The following is a 21,336-nucleotide window of genomic DNA, read 5'->3' as shown; positions in this document are numbered from 1 at the left end:
GTTTGTCAGTGTGTGTGTGTGTGTGCATAAAATAAAACTACCTCTCTTGGCAGAGACAGATTCTTTGGCGCTTTTCTTCTCCACTCTAGTCCCCCACTCTTCCACTCTTCCCAGCTGTCCTGGTGGGAGTACATGCATAACGGCAGACTACTCCACAGTGCAGGCATCCCATCAGAGAGCCCTACCTGTTCGGATGGTGAGATGTGATGAAATGGAGACATCAGTGTAGCAGTAGCAGAGACACTGGAGTTTCAGCACTGAGGCTTCAGTTACCTGGCAGCACATCTGAATTCCCCACAGTCAGAAGGGATGTAGTGGAGTGTGCACATAGAGGGGAAAAACAAAGTTTACTTTGTGGAAGCTGGACAGAGCAAACAAAGGAGGAAAGTTAATAGATTTGCAACTGAAAATACACTTCCTCCTAGCTGTGAAATGAGAATTTTGATCAAAGAGAAGCAGTACAAACAGTGCTCAGATGTGGCACAGAGGTGACAGACAAATCATACCCAACACACTCAGATTGCACCAACATCAACCCCCCTTCTTGCCTTCTTGTTTTGCTTGTGCTGCACTACCACACCTACTCTCATGCCACCCTCCCTACGTCTTCTCTCTGTTTTGCTATTGCAGATGCTGGATAAATAAGCAGGCGTTTTGCCTGCCAGTGTGCAAAATGGTCCTTATTTATCTCTGCCATTAGAGAGTGGGTTCTATTATAAAGCTTTGCATTATTCAGTGAACCTGAGAGACTGATCATTATGGATTTCAGCCCTGTTCCATACCGGCCCCTGGAGTCCAGCTTGGTCTGCTGGCTAATGCACTGCCACATCTGACCTTGTGCTCTGAGCAAGCTGCAAGGAAGAATGGGTCAAAACTCCTCTTCAAAAACTGAAGAAAAGATGTAAATCTAGCTGTGAAATATCAAGTTCCATCTAAATGCTTCACTTTCAGGAAGTATAAAGGAACAGAAAAAACGAATTCCACCTGCTACAATTTCCTAGGTTTTGGTAAGCTCAATGAAAAGCTAACTAGTCAGCTAGTTAAATCAGTTTTATGGGAGTTTCAGCAGAGTAAGTGGCAGGCACACGGCGAGGATGGGGGGAATCATAGCTGAACATATGGTGCTGCAGAATGGTTTAATGCGTGGGACAGGAGATGAATATTGAATAGATAAATGTGATAAGCAGTTGTCCCTTATAGTGTAACCTCTCAGTACAGTGGGAAGAAGCAGCGTCATTAACATTAACTCTTGCACATCAAGAGCTTTTAAAACTGCTCTCATTTGGTAAACAAGCACTGCGTCGCTGCTGGTGGCTGAAAATACTGAATGAGGCATTACTTGTTGATCCGCAGCTGCTCTCACTCTGAGCGCTAATAGCAAGCGCTTGATCTTTAATGTGTATGTGCTGAGATAAGGAGAATTTGTTACTCTGCTTGTCCTGCAACTCAGCAATTAGACCCTGCCATTAACCATTTGTTATATCTGCTCTTTCTCTCCTTCAGCTTGGCACCTTGCTGATTACAACGCGTTGGATCGATAATTAAACAAATTACAGGGGACTGTTGGGTCAATTTTCATCCCACCTTAGCCGGCAGCTGCCGCGGCGTCATATAAAAGTCTGAAAAAACCTCTCAAAATGCAGCAGAGTTCAAATTAAAGGCTGCTTAAAAAACTGTTTGGAGCGTTCATTCGTTTCCGCGTTTTACGCAGAGCTCAACTACACCGATGCGACAGAGACGGAGCGGGTATTTGTGTCGGAGCAGGCGGGTTGGGAGCAAACCTGCGACTGGTGCATTTGGACTCTTGTTTAGTGAGTCGATGCCTGTGAATAAGACCCGGTGTTACAACCAGATGTGGGAAAAGTCAGTGTTGGGCGTTCCCCTGCGAGACTGGGCTAATTTTTACTCACACGATAGTTTCAAAAAATGAGCTTCTAATTTAATGACGATCTTTTTATTTAATAAAAAATGTCATCAGGACCTCGAATTTCACTTAAAATGCAAATTAAGGAGAGCCTATAGTTGCCAATGATGTTGATAACAAAGGTTAAACTCGCCTCTGTGTCTTTACACATACTAACCTCGGTCGATGCACAACTTTTTCTTCTTTCAGTGTGCTGAGTAGCTTTTTTTCTGATCGACCAGAATTCAATCTATCTATCCACGTGAAATCATGTGTGTATAAACAACATATATACCGTTTAATGTGTGTGTATATTTACTTTTTAAAGTTCCGGAATTGCCTCTCATTTCTTTATAGATATTTTTTAGGGCAAAAAATGCATGCAGCGATTTGTCGAAACGTGCAAACTTTTTCTAAAGAGCTTCGAAGTCAATGTTGGCCAATGTCAGCTTTATTAGCCTGAACTCTCACTGGCAAATGTTCTTTTAATATATTTAAGTAATGTTCAGGAACAGTCCTCCTGAACAGGCTCCTTGAAAGACATTCAAAGCTGTTCTTTGGATGTTGAGTGCTGTTTGTTCTGTTCTTTGTCAAGATGGCCTCAAACTGCTTCAAACAGGTTCAACCTCTGGGGAAGCCGATCCATGACTGATAAGTGTTCCCATTCTGTGTTTTTCCATCCAGAAATGCTTTTATTGCATTGGCATTGTGTTTGGAATCATTGTCATGCTGGAAAATAAAACTTTTCAGACGGTATTGCATGGCAGATCAAAATCTGATGGTACTTTTTTATGTTTATTCCATCCGTTTTGACAAACCCCCCAAACTACTGTTTGAAATACAGCCCCAAATTAAGACAGAGCCTCCACCATGTTAACACGTGACCTTAGACACTCACTGTTGTTCCTCTCTCCCAACATCTTGAATTGAAGGGATGATGGAGGGATGAATTGAAAATTAAATTTCAGTTCATCCCTCCATCAGACTTGTTCCCACAGATTTCTATTCCATCTTGTGTGTAATTGGCCATACCCCAGCCTTTTCACCTTTTTACCCGTCCTTTAGAATGGCCTCTGGACAGCCATCCTTCCACTGAGACCATTTCTAATGTGGCTTTAGTGAACAATAGCTTGACCATCTGCAGATCCAGATACATCTCTTAGGTCCTGTGTCAGTTCTTTGCTTGAGCTTTTTTTTTCTTTATGTTTTTTTCCTATTTGAATGAGTCATGGGTCAGTTAAGTATCAAGTAGAAAATTATTCTCTGAAAGTGATTAGGTATAAGGACTGGACGGAAAATGGGTCACAACTTGCTCAAGACCACCACAAGACAAGTTATAGGTAAGTCTGGCTCCTTGGAAACAAAATGTAAAGACACGGGGAGTGGCTCCAGATTTGTGCACAGTACTCTATCTTTGTATGTATTCATTATTTCAGTTCAGCCCTCCACACTTGGTATGAGGAAGTAAATTCGTTTCATACATGAGAACAAATCAGCTTATGTTGCATAAATATCTTTTTATTTTCTAATGCTAAAGTGGAAAGCCCTGGATGCACGTGATTGTTTTTTTAAAGCCTCATCCTTACCCTGCAAGTATCACTGGCGATTTGTTATCGCAACATGATCTGTGCTAAGTGTTGCTCGCTGTGCATCTTATTTTTTTCGTGTGAGAGCCGCGGGGGTGGTTACGCAACAGTCTGTTTAATTATTTGGAAACATTTGACTTTCCTTTTAGCGCCTCCGCTCTTGTAGTGGTGGGATATAACATAACTGCTATCACATCAGACGAGCCCAAAGCGCGTCTCTGTCAGGCTCCGAGTGGCTGCTGCGGTGCACACTTTGTTACAGTGAACAAAAAGGAAAATACACTCTGACAGCGTGTTGTTTGGGGATGTGAACAAGGCTGTTATACTTTAAAGTCACTGAAGAACCTGCGCCGTGGAGTACATTTCTGGGCACCAGTGGAGTCGGTTTTACGACGCCAGCGCGCGTGCCAAAAAGACAGACTGGGAGAGAGAGAGAGAGGGAGAGAGAGGGCGGGTGAGAAAATGAGAGGTTGTGGTGGGGTCTCTAACCGTGGGACAGACTTTTCTGAAGGATGGGTAGCTGTTTTTATTTAAGGTGGACTGATAATTTCACATCCACAAACGCGCATTGGATGAGCGTGAAGCGCAAACAAATGTATGGTGCACAGGGCGCTGAAGTGAGTGGGGGATGTGTCTTTAACATCTCAGCTCAGCCTTTTAATTTCTCTGCAGTTTAACAAAATTCAAACATCGTTAACTTTGATGTCACAGTTCAGAAAGAATGTGATAATTAAAATAAAATGAGATCACTCAAAATTAAACTTAAGGCTTTAAAAGAAAAATAATATATTGTTCAATAAAAACATCATCGGTTATATAAGTAAATGAAATGCAAAATTTGTTACTAAAATGTTATTAAGCTCTAAAGTAAAGTAAAAATGATATTTGGTCAAAACTGTGGAATAGCTTAACTTTCCAGAAAAAGAATCCTTTATCTCAAATAAAGGCATTAAAAACGGATCAGAAATTATATTTGACTGAGTGTTATGTCTTTTTGTTTCCTATGTTATGTTTCTACTATTAGTTAATGTACTGCCACCTGTTTATGTATATTCTTACGTGCCCAGAAAATATAGATGTTAATGAACAAGGTTTCGAAAGAGATATTTACACATTACATTTAATCATTTCATACATTTTTTTCTTATTCAATAAACAGTTAAAATAGTGAAAATAATGTTTCTGTTGTTTCAATCATTTCGAATTTAAGATCAAATCACGACCGTGACAGAAAACTGGAGACTGGTTTTACCCGTTATTTAACGTTATGTCATTCTGAAGGTTTGTTAGCAGTAGACTGAAGACAGTTATTCCACAAGTGATTGAGACTTCACGTGAAGCATTTTACATCCCCTCCTCTTCTTCTTCCAAGCTCTCATCTCACTATGTGGTGTACACGCAGTCTGCCACTGTAAGTGGCAGGAAACAGTGAGTACGACCTTAAATAAGGGGCTGGACTCTGTGGGCTTGGCAGAACCCGCTGCCTCCCCTCAGTGATGCAGTGAATCTGCGCTGCGTTTGTCCGCTATATAAGCCGCACACAGCAGCGCGAGTCTCACAGCTTCAGTGGACAGCTCCGTGGTGCTGAAATCTCGGAGACACCACTCTCTCTCACACTCAATCTCTGACACATGACTGGAACCATGGAGGGATTCTCGTGGAAACTTTTTCTACTTTCCTGCCTGGTTGTTGTGGAGAGCCTCGGGCAAGACTTCGGACAGACGCAGTTTATTTGCACGTCAGTGCCCAAGGATATGGACTTGTGCACAGCTACCATGCAAAACAGCGGCCCGGCGGAAGACCTGAAGAGCACTATCATACAGCTGCGGGAGACGGTGCTGCAGCAAAAGGAGACCATTGTGAACCAAAAGGAGACAATCAGGGAACTAACGTCCAAGTTGAGCCGCTGCGAGAGCCAGAGCCTCCCTGCGGCCGCAGGACCTGGCGGTCGGCGGCCGGGGTCGAAGAACACGATGGGGGATGTATCTCGGGGCACTACGGATACTCTGGCCCAGCTGGGACAGACTTTACAGACGCTCAAACAGAGACTGGAGAATCTAGAGGTAGGAGAGCAGAGCGAGTGAAGCGCCGACAAGGTCAAAAGTTAATTAAATAGCCTCCACAGTTAATTAGATTAAAGGATAATACTCTTTAACTCGTTGATTGTGTGTTTCTGTGGCTTTCTGCAGCTTGTACTTGGAGCCACATGTGTTTTCTAACATATTTATCTGTTTGTTGGAGAGAAGCTCCGTGTAAAGTGAAATGTTCCGCAGTCTATAAAATCAAGCGAATAGCACGGTTAAGATAAAGCTTTGCGCTTGGCAGTGAGTAGAGTAAACAGCTTCTAGGGACTTTAAAGAAAAAGAAGTCTTCCCTGTCACTTCTTTAACCCCCTCTCTGTCTCATTCTGTCCGATGCAGCAGTACAGCCGAGGGAATAACACCGTGCAAGCAAACAGCCTGAAAGACCTGCTGCAAAACAAGATAGATGACATGGAGAAGCAAGTTCTGTCCCGAGTCAACACGTTAGAGGAGACAAAAGCCGGATCGAGGAATGACACCGAGCAGCGGAACAGAGTGGAGTCCACGCTCACCTCTCTGCACCACCGGATAACAGACCTGGAGAAAGGTGCGTTTGGATTTCAACGGGCACGGGACTTTAAAACTGCTCGACCCCGTGTTGCTTTCACGGCATTAAAACGAACCACGGAAATTTAAAAGATGATTAGATGCAATTTAATTGTGTTTCACGCTCAAGGACGTAACATCCCTTAGACACCCCCCCCCCAAACAGGTAGCAGCGGCAATCTGAAACCTTTTTACCGCAACCATCACAGTGCGCACGGATATATGAGGGTGGTGAGGGGAGCTGCATTGCTTTGCATATCTCAGGCTCTGTTTGCACTTTTGCTTTGCTGAGTTTTTGTTTTTCAAATTCAGAATCTGAATATCCAGTTTGTATTTGAGCCTCTGCAAAGGGGATTAGTGAAACTTTGCGTCGCGCGCCTCGCACCGGCGCGTTTTGGAGCAAATATCCAAGGTCGGTTCAAATTCCAACACGTGCAAACGCGCGTGCGTATGTTAGACCGAAGGAGGAGGAGACAGAGCCATCTTACACGAAATATCACGGGATCGCAATGGTGCAAAGAACCATGATGAAAAAGATTGTATGAAACTACTGTCAGCCTTCAGCTTCCTTTTGCTTTTCAAAGACACTCTCCCCATAAAGAAACAGACTCATGTACCATAGTTTTACAAAATGTATGTAGGCGTATGGATGTTCAGCTTTCCTGTAATTTATCTCTTGACATATGAATAAAATGCTCACTATTAGTGCTTTAACTAACAGTAATCTCATCAACAGGCAAAGACACCCGGCCAACAGATAAGTTCCAGATCACTTTCCCTCTGAGAACCAACTATATGTACGCCAAAGCAAAGAAGAGCCTTCCTGAGATGTACTCCTTCACCGTGTGTCTGTGGATCAAGTCCAATGCTTCGCCTGGGGTGGGCACCCCCTTCTCCTATGCAGTTCCAGGACAGGCCAATGAACTCGTGCTGATTGAGTGGGGGAACAACCCCATGGAGATTCTCATCAATGACAAGGTAATGAAAAAGCTATTATCCTGGAAGCAAAGTGAATTCACACGTTTCTCACCTTTGCAGGAAGTGCATGTAACACATCAAAATAGTAATTTACAGTTGGGGAAAGCTGCAATACTTTCTGCTTGGATGAGTCAGGGTAACCTGACAGCTTCTCTGTAACACAACAGGAGGTTGAGTTAAAATAGGTGCTGTTTGAAACAGAAGCAACCTTTTTATAGAAGAGGAGAAGATATGTGATATGGGGGAAGTGATTCAGCAGGAAGGCAACACGATGTGCCGAGTCTGTCCTACCAAAGTGTGGAAGACATATTGAACAATAGAACTTATGAAATGTCTTTGCTCCAGGTTGCAAAACTGCCGTTCCTCATCAACGATGGAAAATGGCATCACCTCTGCATCACGTGGACCACCCGTGACGGGATGTGGGAAGCCTTCCAGGATGGAGTGAAGCGGGGCAGCGGGGAAAATCTGGCGCCATACCACCCTATCAAACCAGAGGGTGTGCTGGTCCTGGGACAAGAGCAGGTGGATATTCATTTTTAGACATTTAATCCCACACCTATTTGGAAATAATTCTCAACCAATTATGTGATTAAATTTGGACAAAGATTAAAAGTGGCGATATTTATGAAATGAGACCATGGGGGCACTGCAGAGGTGGTCAATTAATGCTTTCCAGTGTGTGCAAGGCCTGAATTTTGATAGAGAAGCATCATTTGAGACCTATTTTACAGAGAAAACTAAGCAAGATGTATCCTCCATATTGCAATCATATTCTTAAATGAAATCCAGCTAAATCTTAAAGAAAACACAGTTTTTTCAAAGTGATTGTTGGCTTTCTACCTGGATCAAGTGTTTGCAGGAGTATGGAAGATAAAAAATGTCAAGAATTTGTAGAATAGGAGGCATTATTTAATTCCTAAAATGGGACAAAATGATATTTCTATTTTAATTGTTTTAATTTTCTCTTTAGCTTGAATTAATTCCTTTTTTTTTTAACTTTGTTTCCCATTTTCCCCATTTTATTCATTAATGTTACTGTAATTTTCTCTTGTGTGTGAGCCTGCCAGTGATCAACTACATGGCAAAACTTGCCAAGCCCTCAGCCTCTTATTTGCATAATTTGACATAAGTGACAGAAATAAACTGAAACAAACTTATATAATTAATTATAAAAAAGTTAAAAACATTTATTTATTTTTAAGATTACATTTGATCAAGTTTCTCTTTTTCTTTTTGGATCCTGGCACTTTTTGTCCTCCTCAAAGAGGATCCCACTTTAAACCAGAGTGTGATCCTTGTACAAATTAAAGGCCCGAGTTTTTCATCTTGTAAACCTGACCTTGTCTGGATAACCTTGCAACTGTCCTGTGAAAACCCCCAAGTGAAATGCTTAACACTCCCTTTGTTTCACAGGACACGCTGGGAGGAGGCTTTGATGCCACACAAGCCTTTGTTGGTGAGCTGGCAAACTTAAATATCTGGAATAGGAAACTTTCTATCACCGAGATCTATAACTTAGCAACCTGCAATAGCAAAGCATCGACTGGCGATGTGTTCTCCTGGACAGAGAGCAACATTGAAGTGTTTGGCGGAGCGACCAAATGGACCTTCGAGCCTTGCCGTTCAGCCAACTGAACTGCATCTCACCGCTGAAGAAAGGCCTATCTGTATTTCTGAGCTTTTGTCGTTCTTGTCTTCATTTGACGTTTGTTAGAGACTATCTGAGTTATTGGTAAGCTTAAATCTGGGATTTCCACCATTCTTAGGTACCCATGTTGCAAAACAACGCTTTTCATCTTGAGGAAAAAAAAAGAATCTATTTCATCTTGGAAACCTCAGTGAGAAAGTATTGCTGTTATCCTTTTTCTTTCTTGGACATTCAGTTGAAAGCACATCTAAGCTTTTCGTTTGGCTTATTTCGTCTTGGACTGGCAGCTGGCAATCTGCGCCTTATGTTTGGACAATTCACAATCCAAGTGAGGAATTACATAACCACTCTCTCCCCCCCCTTCCTTCAGGAGAGTGGGAGATTACGCTGTCCGTCCAATTCTTGTCAGTGTTTGGCGCTGTAAAGTGATGTCTGATGCGGTACAGCTCCCCGTGACCCCTCCCTTCCTCCCATGCCTCCCCGCCGCCCTCCCTCCTCCTCCACTTTGCCCCGCCCCTCCGGAACTTGCACTGTGACTGATGAAGAGGAATGCCAGGAGAGGAGGGTACGTTGAAGGACACTGCAAAGTCAAACTGTGGTACAAGTCGATTTGTAATCATCGTTCGCTTCAAGTGTTTCTGTAAGAATGTCGTTAACTTGCCAACATTGCTAGAAGCCTGGGTGCCTTGGGCTGGTACAAATATTCAGCACATTCGGTATGTTTTCAGTTGCAAATTCAATGTTTACTGGTTTCTGTTTTTCTTTTTTCCCCTCTGAGCTGGGTTGAGTTTCTTGTTCTTCTGGTAAACGTGATTTAATTACAGTTTGTTATCTGACATGACGTGTTTTGGCAGGTGTTTGTACTACTCTGTATTAGGAATGTTACAGTAACTGTATAGTAACAGCATGAATGACAGAGTGCTGTGAAAGCATTGTTGAAATCTGCTTTACTATCTTCTCCGGGTCTGGGTTTTTTACTGTATTGTTATATGCTCCAAGCATGGCAAAACTGAGAGATGAAGAATTTAATTTTTGTAATAAAATTGTGATACTTAATGTCAGAGTGCATTCCTGGCTTTATGTGAACATTTCTATAGTAACAAACAGCAGTAAGTGGAGTTTTTTTAACCAGATAGGTGAAAAGGAAGCGATAGTGACGGTCACAAAGCAGAAAACAAAAAGAAACTGCATGGAGTGCAGTGCAGATCTTAAGGTGACTGGATAAGAAAATAAGCCCTTATTGCCACGTTTATTGTTTGTGGTGTGAGGTGCGGCGCCTGCACTACGGCAGTCAGAGGGGGGAAAAAGTGCCTTGTCATAACAGCCTTTTGGTGTCCCAGTTCAAATAAATTCAGCCTGAACTCAAACTTCAACACTTTAAACGTTCTTTGTCAGTTCACTCACATTACCTGTTATTATAGCAACACACTGACAGTGTGTCGCCGTTAATGCTTCCTGAATTTAAATCAGACACTTAATCTGAGGCTCAAGCATCAAATGGTGAAAGCAATTTGTTCAACCACAGGTAGACCATCCTGGGAAATTTTACCCAAAGACATTTGAGAAATATTCTTCAGTGTGGGCAGCTGTTGTATTTGTTTCTCACCAAGCATTTTCTTCATTAAGAAATCTTATCAGGGCCTTAAATATTCATCATGCCATGTGGTGCTGAATAATTTCTGCTGGGGTACAATTTGTTGATTAATTAAACTGCATTTTAATCTAAACAAGCTAAAAAGAATAAACCAAAACTTGACTAAAACATTATTGGAGGAAAAAACAAAACAGCTTTAGGCTTTTCGTTCTGTTTTCCACAATAATTATTCATTACATCTTTGGCTTGACCTTGGAGTGAATGTTCTTCAGACCACTCTGAGTGGTCATCAGCTGCTTACATTACTCACATTAAAGTGGAGTCTTTTAAAACTCCCATGAGGACATCAGCTTAGCTAAATAATGGAACAGTATTTTTTTTAAATTGACATTTTAATATTTTTCATTTTAAAGTGAAAACCAGAATAAAAGACACATAAAGGAAAGAAATCCCTAATCTCAATCAAGATCAGCATTAAATAGTTTAAAGCACAAAGTACAACCTGCATTAAAAATTCTTCTGTCACAGGATTTTCAAACTTCCAGAGTGTGAAGCATTCAAGTGAAACTGTTTGTCTCATTCAGTCTGTAAGATTTGGTTTGTGAGGTTTGCCTCCTAAAATAAAGCTAACAGCTTTTGGGGTTTAAACAGAAAGGTTTCATTAGGAGCATTGGTATTACGATTGTGTTCTCCTATAACACAGGCAGGAATAGTTACAACCACTTGATAACTTTGGATTTCTAATGGGATTTCACTTCAAAAATATTTCCACATATTCTCAAATTTTTCCACGAGACACAACCAGTCAGTGTTACTTTAGCCTATGTTTGGTTGCTTTTCATTATTATTTGACAGGATGTACATATGTTCACATGTAAGTAACCACTCTGTTAATCTGGGGCTTGAGTGGCAACACAAGCTCATTTCCAGTTTCGGCTTTCGGCTGAATCTTTGTTCCACACATTTAGCTAATGATGTAAACTCTGATAACCAGGCTGCAAATAGACATGATTAAACAATCCTCTCTCGGTGCTTTAATTATATTTAAATAATTCTTTGGCATTTTAGGCCTTTATTGACAGCAATAAACTGGTGCTTGTGGGGATTTCAACTCATTTTTGCAGTGAAATGTCACTTACCTGTCAGATGCTTTGAGCATTTGACAGTTCAGCTACAGCGCACTAAAAATTCATCTGGCTCTGCCGCACATTCAAACAAAAATGTAAAGTTCAGCTGCAGGCACAGGAAAATAGACCTATAATCTTTAGAACATTTGCATTTGTTCCCTCCAGTAAAAACATAAAAAAGGTACAGGTCTTATTATTTTTCTATCATCACTCAGGGAGCAATGCTGCCAACACCGGTGTGTGTTTTTTCTTCAGTGATGGTTCATTTTTACTCCTAAAATATAAAATGAGTTAGTATAAAACTGACTTTTAGGGTAGACATTAATAAGTTGAATTAGCATCTGTATTGTCTTTTCTCTGGCACAGCAGAACCAGAAGGACTAAAGACGATCTGACATTTAATGAACCAACAGAATTTAAAAAGAAATCTAAACGGGAGGCCAAAGCAATATGGGGAACATGAGAGAGACTTGACATACAATAGAAATCACAACAGACAAAGACAGCAGGGAAAACGGGGCTGGGTATACACAAGGGAACTGATTAGGAACGAGAAACAGTTGGTTAACAAGACACAGGTGAAAGTGCTTAGCATCAGGGGAAGGTAATGAGGGTGGGGAAGGAAATCACAAACCAGTGCAACAAAAGCATGAAGTAAAACCCAAAAATGAGAAAACTAATCTTCACAGTAAAGAAAGGAAAAAAGTTCTGTCACCGCGGGATGAACACTACACACATTATAAAGACATGAGGACACACGACGGAAAAGAACCTAAGAGGAAAACAAGACTAACCAATACAAAACAACAATAATTAGTGAACGGAGAGATATGTGATGTTTTTAATGTGGAGAGAGTTTTGAGTACGAGCAGATCTTGTTGAAATGCATCTGAGCTTCAGACACAAAAGTAGCCTGATGTCATACAGATCAAGACCCATGGAAGCGTGGACGTGGACACATTTGGGGGACCGTAAATGCTTCTTAAAGCTGGTTTTGCTCGCTGTCCGCTCCAGTCCAGCGACTGCCCGTCTGCCTGCATGGAGCTCTGTTGCCAGATGGAGGCGGTGCACAACATATGTGATCCAACTGATCGCTGGGGCACTCTTGCTTTTGTTGGTCCTTCAGTTGTGGAGGAGAGTGAAACAGACTGCTGCTGTCACTGCAGCCGCTGTCTTTGCTTTTGATACTGTGTTTTTTGACCTTTAAATTTCCTTTGCTGTTCTCCCTGCTCTGTTCCAGCTCACATGGATCAGGATCTTGGGGAACTGCACAGGAACTTGTTAAAAACATGGAATCGTGGAATCATTTACGCATTTGCAGGACTATAAAACCAGCTCAGTGATTCCTTCAAGTTCCTTTCACACCGATCTTACTCTTAGATTCATTCAACTGCTGTCACGTTTTAGATACACAACTGACTGATATTTCAACACTTACAGTGAACACACTTCAAAATTCTTTATTTCTTTTTATATATAGCTCACCTGATATCTCTGCTGCTTTAATCCTCTTTGAATGACAGTTACTCTACTTTCATCACTCATTGGAATTTCTTTATTCTTCACACATAAACTGACATTTCACCTGCCGGCACTGGCTCACACACTGAAGCTAAACTTTTAAAAGTCAAGTTTTAGAGCTGGATTCATATTCAGCTAACATTTCAATGATGTCTGCCGCCTGAAGTACAACTGACACTGCAGCTCCTTTCATTGTCTGCACAAACTGACGAATCACCTACAGATATATCAACACTGTTCAGACTTTTTTAAACAGTTCAAGCATTTCTGAGCTTCAAATTCAACCAGCACCTGAACTCCTTTCATTTTTTTTCACTGTAAACATGAAATTTTTTACGAATTTTAATCATTTTGTTGCACTTGAACGTGTGTTTTTAATTTAAAAGTGTTTCTTTTTCTAGTTGACACACTGTGTTTTGTTTCACTCCTCTATTAGCTTATGAATAAATTCATCAGGCCTTGACTTAAACATCATTTGGCAAAAACAAAGTTGTCCTAACAGGCATTTCTGCTAAGTAGATTTTTGTGAAAAACTTTGAACTTGCAATGGATTTTTTTTTCTTTTTAGCAAAGAGAAATTTTGTGGCTAACTTTAATCTCCCATGATGCTCAGCAGACAGCAGCCAGGGTCAAGAGCCTTTGATAAGAATGACAAGGCACTAATACAAAGCAAATTCCTGTAAGAGTGTTGGGTGCCCCCCCCCCCCACACACACACACACTCGTTTTGATATCTTAGTGAGGACATCTAATTGACATAATGCTTTTCCTAGCCGCTACCCTAACCCTAACCATCAAAAGTCAATGCCTAGCTCTAACCCTTAGCCTAAACCTAACCTAACCATAACCTAATTGTAACCCTGACACTAAAATCACAGCCTCAAAAATGCCTTCAAACTGCTGGATGGGCATTTTGTCCCCATAAGTGACTGTTGGTCCCCACAAGTATAGTAACATTCCAATTTTTAGTCCCCACAAAGATGTCTAAACAGGAACACACATAAACACATAAAGGGCAGGAAAGTATTTCCTCTACCACTCCGTAGATGGATCCCAAACTACTCATCAAATTATACTTTTGTACATTAGGACACCTGAAGTTAAGAGAATTCAGCCCTTCTACAATATAAAACAATCCCCCTATTATGATATAAATAACAGGGGGGACCACAAATTATCCTACAGCTATCTGAGGAAATACTGGCGCTCACAGAGCCACAAAAGCCCACTTCACATTTTGACGCCACCACACACCCATCAAAGAGCACATAGTCATAATCACTAGGTCTGCTTACTACACACACCTAATACCCTGCCGGGGTAATGCTGATAAGCCTTTACTGAATATATTGCTGCAGTGCAATAGCATTTTGTGCTTTGTGCAGAATTTAAAGCGGACAGACGAAAATAGATCAGCGCAGACTAAAGGGTGATGTTGCACTTTGTATACATAAGACACAAAGCCACCTCTTACGTGAGCAATCTCGACTGATAACTCGACATGACGTAACAGCGGGAGTTACACTCGCCTTTGCGTCAATTGATTATAATGAAATTGCTCTGTAAAGCCTTGACATAAGCAGCTACAGGCTGAAGGACAATAAGTACACAGATACTTTTGGAAGGTCGTTAGCAATTTTCTGCTTCTAAGGTACAAGATATTACATGATGTTATGCTTGCAAAGCACATATTCTAGGGCACCTCCTCAGCTGGCAATGCAAACCAATGTAAGATGCTTTTTTTAAAGATGTTTGTACTTTATGTAAGGAGAAGATGTCCTACTTGTTTTCAGACATCACATGCTATTTATTTAGGCAAAGTTTTTATCAAGACTTTTAGCCACGTAGCAGCATTTTAGCCGAACAGCTAATTGTGTTACTTTTTAAGTGATGCTGTACTTTTTTTTTTTTTTAACCTTTTCTACCTATTTTGCATTAAAAGCAACCTACAACATTTTCTCTATCCATTTATTTACTTAAGGTCCCACATACACAGGCCTAGAAACTGGTCAGTGACTCTCTGGCAACCACCAGTCACTGGGAAAAAAAATGGTGAGTTGATGCTAGAGGTTACTGACTTCGCTGTGTGAAACTGGTAGCAAAGAAGGAGCTGTACCAAAAAACCCCATTGTGATTGCTGTGGTCATTAGCACATTAGGTCACTGTTGGGGTTGCCAGTAGTTTGCATGGAAGACATCGACTTTTCTGCAAACACAAAAATGAACTTTTCTCTTGCCAACTACTCACCGTCAGAAAAACCTGAAAATGTGCTGCACAATTCAATGACTGGTGAGTGTTTGCAAAATCTACTATGCATGGATCAGCTATGATCCAAAAATGGCACAGAGGTTTCGGTGCAGCAGCATATCCCTCTTTCTGAACAATTTTACTTTGCAACCTCCACCTGAAAGCACCTGCTTACTGGACAGTTAGTATGCATTATTCCCTAGTGTGCAGTCATTACTAGGGGGTCGCCAATCTTAGACCTGCATGCATGAGGCCTAAGTACAGATCCAAGGAGAGTCTTCTCATATGTGGCTTATCCTAAACCAAGACTAGTAAATCAGGTTTTCAACCTACATAAAAAATGTGGCTAAAACTGTTAATAAAGCCAAGAATGAAACCTAACAATATGAAAATCAAAAATCAAATATATTTTATAATTCTGACAGCAAAATAAGAGTGTTCCACTTTTACCCCAAACTGTCATAACAAAACAGAAGTATTATTAAGGTGAAGCCCCCCCAGAGTCAAGACAGACAAGATTCATGAGCCTAGGTTATATTAATTCCTCTGGGTTTTTGTTTTTCTGTTGGTGGAGAGAGATTGAGTGGATAAAGACGTGACATCTTTGCTGACATCTCATTAATTCATAAGCAGTCCCTGGTGGCAGAGGGAAGACAGGAATAATGCTTCAGTTCAGAGCTGCAGCATTTACTGTTGTTAACTTTGGGCGACAAAGCAGCACCATGTAATGAGACTTTTGGTTGTGCCATGCTCAACAAATAACACTGAGAAGAATGTCTGCTGAGAGAGTGTCAAATATCAGCACATAATGAGGCCTTGGACTATTGACAACCTGTTTATTTCTGCCAGTGGATCCGTTTCATGTCGAGCTAAAGGACTTGAAACGGTCAAAGGGATTTAACTCAGAGCAGATGCTTGAAAGTGAACTGCCAACATCAATCTTTCCTCTTAAAAAAGACAGAGAAAGAGAGCTTCATCTTCCTCCTCTGCTCTCTTTTTCCCTTCTCCCTTCTCCTCCCATGGTGAGAGCTCCAGGTGACAGCGGGGAGTGAAACTTGTGGCATTTACTGATCAGCAGAGGCTTCCAGGAAGGATGGCGGGAGGATAATGAGGCTTCCTGGGCAGCCTGGGATCAAGGTGGATCCATGCCTCCCTTTCTTGGCCAGTCATTTCAGACAAGTGAGGCGTAATCCCTCTTTATATAAAATCTGATTATCACACAAATCTCACCGGGCTTCTTTGGCCCAGAACAGCAGCTGTGAAATAAGCTGAGCACTGGACTGAAGAGGAGCTGAAGGTGGTAACGGGTATACAGTGATATACCTTTATGTATTCTAGCTTTGCACAATAACATTTACAGCATTTTTAAAATTGCAGTAAAGTATTTTCTGCCTACAGTATCGACACATTAGCATCTCTTAAGTTGAGCAAACAGCTCCCTGTTGATATGTCAAGCAGCTATGGCACAATATTATTCTTCCCTTTGAAGTTGTGCTGTGAGTTATGCTGGATTTGATTTCAAGACTCTATTTGCTGCAAGATAATTAGCCTGAGTTGCATCAGTAGACTTCATTAATGCATTCTCATGCATTATCGTTGAAGGAGAGACTGCATCGCGTAACAGTGCTACACTTATTATTTCCTTAAACCTCTCATCACAATCTTTGAAGTGTAATGCTAATGCTAACAAACAGATTGTGTAGAAGTGGGGCGAAAGAGCCAGATTTAGGAGCTCCTAAAAGTCAGAGATTTATCTGAAATTGCTTATTCATTGCACAAAGAATTACATCACCTGAGAGTTTGTGCATTATTACCTAACTTTGTGACCTAGATTTATAGAGAAACTATGTGCAAATTGAATTCTTCACAGTGCATTTTCATAAATAAAATTATGCCGATCAGCTAAATGAACCTGACTTATTAATAATGCACAGAGGAACTCAGAGTCAGGACCCAAATTGAACTTTTTTTCTCAGGACCCACTTCAAATGTATCTGAAATAAAGTATGCATTAAAATATTAAAAACACAATTAAGGGATTAATAACAAAAATCAAATGAAATAAAGTAAACACAGTTAAAAGTTTTAGCATAGTTATAACACTAACAGCAGAAAGGTTTGAGGGGAGCCTGGCATCACACAAAGAGCTGAGCCCTCTCATGTTTACAATGACAGATGAGCTCAGGTAGGAGTCTGTGGACTATAATGTTTATCTAAAAAAAGGGTCCCCTAGGAGCAGGTTGAAGAGAACCTGTAGAGGTAGAGGTATGCTTTGGAAGGAAGGAATGAAATCCAGCAGGAGAAAGAAAGACAGTGGGCTTGTTAAAGATATTCACATTTAGAAACAGGGGGAGAAAGAGAAACGAAGAAGAGAGCGCGCCTGCAAATGGCGAAGACCCGAAAAAACAGCAGCGCTTACTGCATACACATTCGGCAGAAGCCATACAAGCAATAACACTGAGCTTTCTGTCAACACACGGAAGTCAGTATTAAAATAAATTTACACAATGGAGAAAATAACTTTTTAGCTGACACTGGAAAATCTGCAATTCCAAGAAAAATGGTTATAGGAGTGGGACGGCTAAGGCAGCTACAGTAAGGGAGCATAGGAGGAGAAGACAAAGTGAGTATTTGGGTGATAGATATAAAGACAGAGCTGCCAGGCACGGCAAAAAGAGGAAGGCCAAAGAGTAATAAAAGAAGAAAAGTATATAAAGACAGAAGGGCTGAGCAGAGGAAACCATTCAAAAGCACATGAAAAGAAATGTTCAGTTTAGGTTTAAATGTGGTGCAACATGAGCCACGCTCAGCACCATCAGGACGATCAGTCTGCGTGCGGGATGGAAGCTGCACACAGACTCAGTGAGTTTGCTTTTAGGCTGCAACTGTAATTTGTAATTTATCTAATCTCACAGCTTTAGTTGAACCCTTTTCTATCATCAAACTGACTAAGTATTTGCACATTAACACTGATCCAGCTGCCTGGGGGGTAGCTTTCTCTCTCACTTAATAATACAAAAGCAATTTCTGAAAGTGAAACAAAACCTTCTTTGAGATTCAGAATCTCTGCGAGCTTGTCTGCATCCCAAACGAGTCTGGACAGTCCTGACAATTCAGGCTTCTTCTCCAAGATGCAGAAGCTTTTTGAAGTGTGCGTTTGATGTGAAACCCTGCTGAGTTATAACCCACCTCTCCGCAGATGGAGGCTCTCACCTCCAGCTTGGAGCTCTAAGGTATTTCCTCTCTCTGTTCATGAAGGGTTTTCTCCAGGTGATTCCCGGGCACTTCCTGGTTACTGGGCCTTTATGTTGCATGTATTTTCAAGAACTCATTATCAATTTCATTAAATTATTCAGAAATGTAAATATGTCTTTTTTAACTACAATTTAAAATAAAGGTTATTAACCGTGGTGTAAAGTTTCACTTCAGGCAAAGAGAAAAGCAAAAACAAAAGCCGCTGCAGTAACTTCCTGCGATGCTTCAAATCTTCTATGATTTATTAATGCGCTTGGCCCTAACCTATTGCCACTTACCCCTCACTGAATCCTCAATGAAATATGTATGGGTGACGCACAACAACAGGATGTGAGAGAGGAAGATGAAGGAATACTGGGGAAGGTGAAGGGGAGGAGTCATTGTCGCCAGGAGTCCTGATCTCATTTAAAAAGCCGGCTTTTGTGTCTCCACAGTGGAAATGAGGGAGATGAGGAGGAGATGAGATAACAAGAAAATCACAGTTCTCCCAAATCAGAGAAAATTACATCATGAGAAACTTAAGAACTGCGCCACACAGCAGCGAGTAAATGTAAAGTAAATTAAAAAAACTGGACATATGCTGATCATTTCAAGCTCTATATTTTTATTCTTGAACAGGTAAGTTTATACCTTTTAGCCAACTTGCTTCTTATTGGTTACCCTTCACAAACAAAAGGTTTCAGCAGCAGGTGGGAGGGGCTACCTGAGAAGTTTTATTAATAAATTTCATAACGATGGCTATTTAAAAGTGTTTAAAGTGAGTTTAGTACTAAAAATATGATACTCTGAACATTGATTGTTAATCACAGAATGGATGACGTTCGTACATTTTTTTTGTATGATTGACTATCAATAAATGCCTTCAGATTTATATATTCATTTTACTTTACTGTTCTTTATTTAGAAATGAATATTTCATGTTAGAAAAACAATTTTCCCAGAGGTTTTAAAAGCTTATAATTGACCTTTAAATGATTAATTAATCCATACTAAAGCAATTAGTTTCAAGCTATAAAGCATTCATGAGTGCTGGTCATACAGGAACTCCTTATAAGAAAATGACATAACCGAACAACACGATGCTTTGGGTTTCTCCAAATGATCCTCTGCACTGTGTTCTGTGTTGTCAGATTTCATAAGCCCTCCTCCCATCTTTATTTTCTCCCTCCATTCTGCTCCTCCTCCTCCCCTCCTTCATTCCTCACAAATCCTTTTTACTCCCTCTTATGTTCCCTCTCTGTCGTCCTCTCTGGGGAGGCAGGGTGGGCCACTCACATTGGTCAGCTACATTTAGAGAATCTACAAGAAGAAAAAGGGTGTGAAAAGAAGATTACCAACGAGAGGATAAAAAAAGACAAGACACGAAGAAAAAAAAGGCACCTGCTGAAGACAAGCAGGTCAAAAGGTTTGAGATGACAATATGGGCCAAATATAAGTCTGGGATTTGTATTTCAGTCCCTCTCCTCAGTACTCACAGGAGCTACTGAAGTGCAGGGTGAACTGTAAATGGGATGATGTAACCTCCATGGGGGTTAAGTACACGAAGTACCTCAAGGTCAGGCAGGACGAAGGCTATGAAGTGTCCTCGGATTTAGCTTGGTCAAGACAAACGCCTGGTTTTCCCCTGAGTTTTGAGGGCTCTAATGGCAGGACTCTCCCTGTAAGGAGTGGACAGAGTACATAAAACATGGATGTAGTGGCCTTGACTTCACCCACTGGTTAATGAAGTCCTGCTGTGAAGCCTCAAGCTGTCAAAATCTTAGTGTTTTGAAACTGACTGTAAAACTGGGGCCTGCTCTATGTGCTCTTTTTCATGTGCTTTCCAAGTCGGAATATGAAATCAAAAAGATGTTACAAAGACGATGCACTGCAGCAACTGTTTGGCTGCTGGCTTTTTGACTTTTTAACTGAAAGAGAAAGCCAATGAGAAAGTGCCAAAACCTGCAGTCCCTCTAATGGCCACTTGACTCTAAAAACAAGTCAGTCCCATTAGACACTTGTGCAGCCGCTTAACTTTTCATAAGTCATCGTGAAGTTATATTAGTAAGGCTTATAGATACATGCTACCATTCAGTGTGCTCTGTATTCTGCACCCAATATGCAGGAAATGGGAGACAGGAGTCAAACTTGAATGTAGCTTTATCGCTGCTTCACAAGAACCACAATACAGAATACAAAGGCACTTAAGCTGGACAGAAAGTAGGAACTTATTAACTTGAAAATTATATCAGAAACATGAAACTCACAGGGTGCAAAGCAAGAGGAAATGAGGGGTGACATAGCAGAGAGAGACTGAGACAGTACATACAAGTAAGAAAGGAAGAGGAAACAGGTGGGGAAACAACTAATGCTAATCACAGGGGAGGAGACAAGGGAATTTAAGCTGAATATAACACACACGAGACAAGGGACTATCAAAGTAAAACAGGAAACTAACACTGTGAAAGAGACAGAGAAAAAAACAAAACATGACCGACTGAGGAGATGAGATGAACTACAGAGACCGGACATGGACCAGACAGACACAACTGAGCAACCCTCAACTTAGAGGAGAAGACAGGGGGAACATGGGAAGACAAAAGGGCAAAAGGAAACGAGACTGAGACGACAAGGAACACAGCCGGAAACAAATCAGAAATGGTGAGACAGTGGGAGTAAAACTAGATACAAATGCACAGGAGACATAACACCGCTAAAGTACAAGTGGAAGTAACGAAACATGGACTCACAAACAGACAGAAACTTGACAAAGCAAGAGGCTAAACACTGAGTAATCACCACTAAACTGACACAAAGGGATGTGAGAAAAAGCACAGAAATGGGATTAGACCCGACACAGGAACATAAG

General features: G+C 41.1%; 1 protein-coding gene across 1 annotated transcript; it reads left to right on the top strand.

The window, feature by feature from the left end:
• The first annotated feature begins 5,030 nt into the window (after positions 1 to 5,030).
• On the top strand, positions 5,031 to 9,806 carry LOC100710587 (neuronal pentraxin-1). Its single transcript, XM_003448006.5, has 5 exons — positions 5,031 to 5,552; positions 5,910 to 6,117; positions 6,853 to 7,094; positions 7,440 to 7,619; positions 8,511 to 9,806. Exons 1-5 carry the CDS (start codon positions 5,121 to 5,123, stop codon positions 8,730 to 8,732), a joined length of 1,284 nt encoding a protein of 427 aa, XP_003448054.2. The 5' UTR covers positions 5,031 to 5,120; the 3' UTR covers positions 8,733 to 9,806.
• The last annotated feature ends 11,530 nt before the right edge of the window (positions 9,807 to 21,336 follow it).

The sequence above is a fragment of the Oreochromis niloticus genome, linkage group LG6 (assembly GCF_001858045.2).
Source record: "Oreochromis niloticus isolate F11D_XX linkage group LG6, O_niloticus_UMD_NMBU, whole genome shotgun sequence".
NCBI classification, from domain to species: Eukaryota; Metazoa; Chordata; class Actinopteri; order Cichliformes; family Cichlidae; genus Oreochromis; species Oreochromis niloticus.
This window is presented reverse-complemented; position numbering and strand designations above follow the sequence as displayed.

Bases quoted from the DNA above. Each gene is read 5' to 3' on its own strand.
- LOC100710587 (XM_003448006.5), top strand. From the start codon at position 5,121: ATGACTGGAACCATGGAGGGATTCTCGTGGAAACTTTTTCTACTTTCC. The intron at 7,095-7,439 runs GTAATGAAAAAG...TCTTTGCTCCAG, and splicing joins AGATTCTCATCAATGACAAG to GTTGCAAAACTGCCGTTCCT. The intron at 7,620-8,510 runs GTGGATATTCAT...TTTGTTTCACAG, and splicing joins TGGTCCTGGGACAAGAGCAG to GACACGCTGGGAGGAGGCTT.